General features: G+C 62.3%; 1 protein-coding gene across 1 annotated transcript in view; it reads right to left on the bottom strand.

The window, feature by feature from the left end:
• LOC104494834 (striatin-interacting protein 1-like) overlaps positions 1 to 1,234 on the bottom strand; it is a gene marked incomplete at both ends in the record, with an annotated part of 8,975 nt that overhangs the window by 526 nt on the left and 7,215 nt on the right. The window contains 2 exon segments of the mRNA XM_010137716.1: positions 148 to 352; positions 818 to 936. Coding sequence (XP_010136018.1) covers positions 148 to 352; positions 818 to 936 — 324 coding nt within the window.

A 1,234-nucleotide genomic window follows, 5' to 3' on the forward strand; every position in this document is an offset into this window, starting at 1 on the left:
CCCCGTGATGCCACCACCCCAAAACCCCTCTGTACACCCCAGAGCTAAGGCCTAAGCAGCCAAGGGACAGCTCTGGGCACAGACACGTCATGGAGGAGGACGGCCAGCAGGTATGGGGATGCTCCACAGCCAGCACCGAGGCCGTACCATTGCCGTAAGCCCAGTCATCATTGAGACGGTGCCGCACTTTCTGGTAGATGGCCGACATGGTCTTCATGTTGCTCTTCCTCCACTGCCGGCCCAGGTACTTGGTCTGTACCTTGAGGAGCTTCAGCACGTAGAGCTGCATCATGGCCTGCTTCACCTTCAGCGCCCGCTTCAGGATGGGGGCTGAGTTGAACACCACCAGCATCTGAGGGGAACAGCCCCCCCAGCAGCCGGGAGACACATCACCATGATGGGTTGGGTGGGAGGGGACCTACAGAGCTCCTCCAGTCCCACCCCCTGCAGGGAGCAGGGACATCTGCACCCCGAGCAGGGGGCTCAGAGCCCCAGGGGCCAACCTGACCTGGGATGGGGTCAGGGATGGGGCTGCTGCCACCTCTCGGGGCAACCTGGGCCAGGGTCTCCCCACCCTCAGCATCAAACAATTTATTTCTCCCTTCTCTCTGGTCTGAATCTCCCACTTCCAGTTTAACCATAACCCCTTGTAATGGCATTAAACTAAGACGCAACCCCTTCCCTGCAGCGCGTCCTCTCCCACTCCTCTTCCACCCACCCTCTCACGCCTCACACTCCCCAGGCCCAGTGCCCACAGCCCCCCTGTGACAGCCCAGTTCAGCTGGGCTGAGCCCTGGGGGGCTCCCTGGCCCCTCACCATGGTGCGGGAGTGTTTCCACTTGGTCAGCTTGTTCAGGATGCGCAGGAGGTTGATGCAGGAGAAGAGGTTCCTCCAGCAGAACTGGTTGTTGTCTCCAGCTTCCTGTGGGAAAGCAGAGACAGGGGTGAGGCAAGAGGTTGGAGTGGGTCTCTTCCGCCTGCGCCCAGCCCGGCCCTTTCTCTTCTCCCTGGGTGTTTGCCCAGCCCCTCTTGTTGTGGTCTGAGGACTCTCACCCAAAGGGGTCATGCAGGCAGGAGACACCTACCAGCCCCATGCACCACCCCAATGCCCAAGCAGCCAAGCACGGGGATGCTGAGGGTGCCAGGGTTGGGTGCCGGAGCCCTGCAGCCTCCCCGCCCCCGCGATCCCCCTCCCCAGGGCCTGGCCGAGGAGGCAGCGACTACCCAGGCTCCA

The sequence above is a fragment of the Buceros rhinoceros genome, unplaced genomic scaffold (assembly GCF_000710305.1).
Source record: "Buceros rhinoceros silvestris isolate BGI_N320 unplaced genomic scaffold, ASM71030v1 scaffold25536, whole genome shotgun sequence".
Lineage (NCBI taxonomy): Eukaryota > Metazoa > Chordata > Aves > Bucerotiformes > Bucerotidae > Buceros > Buceros rhinoceros.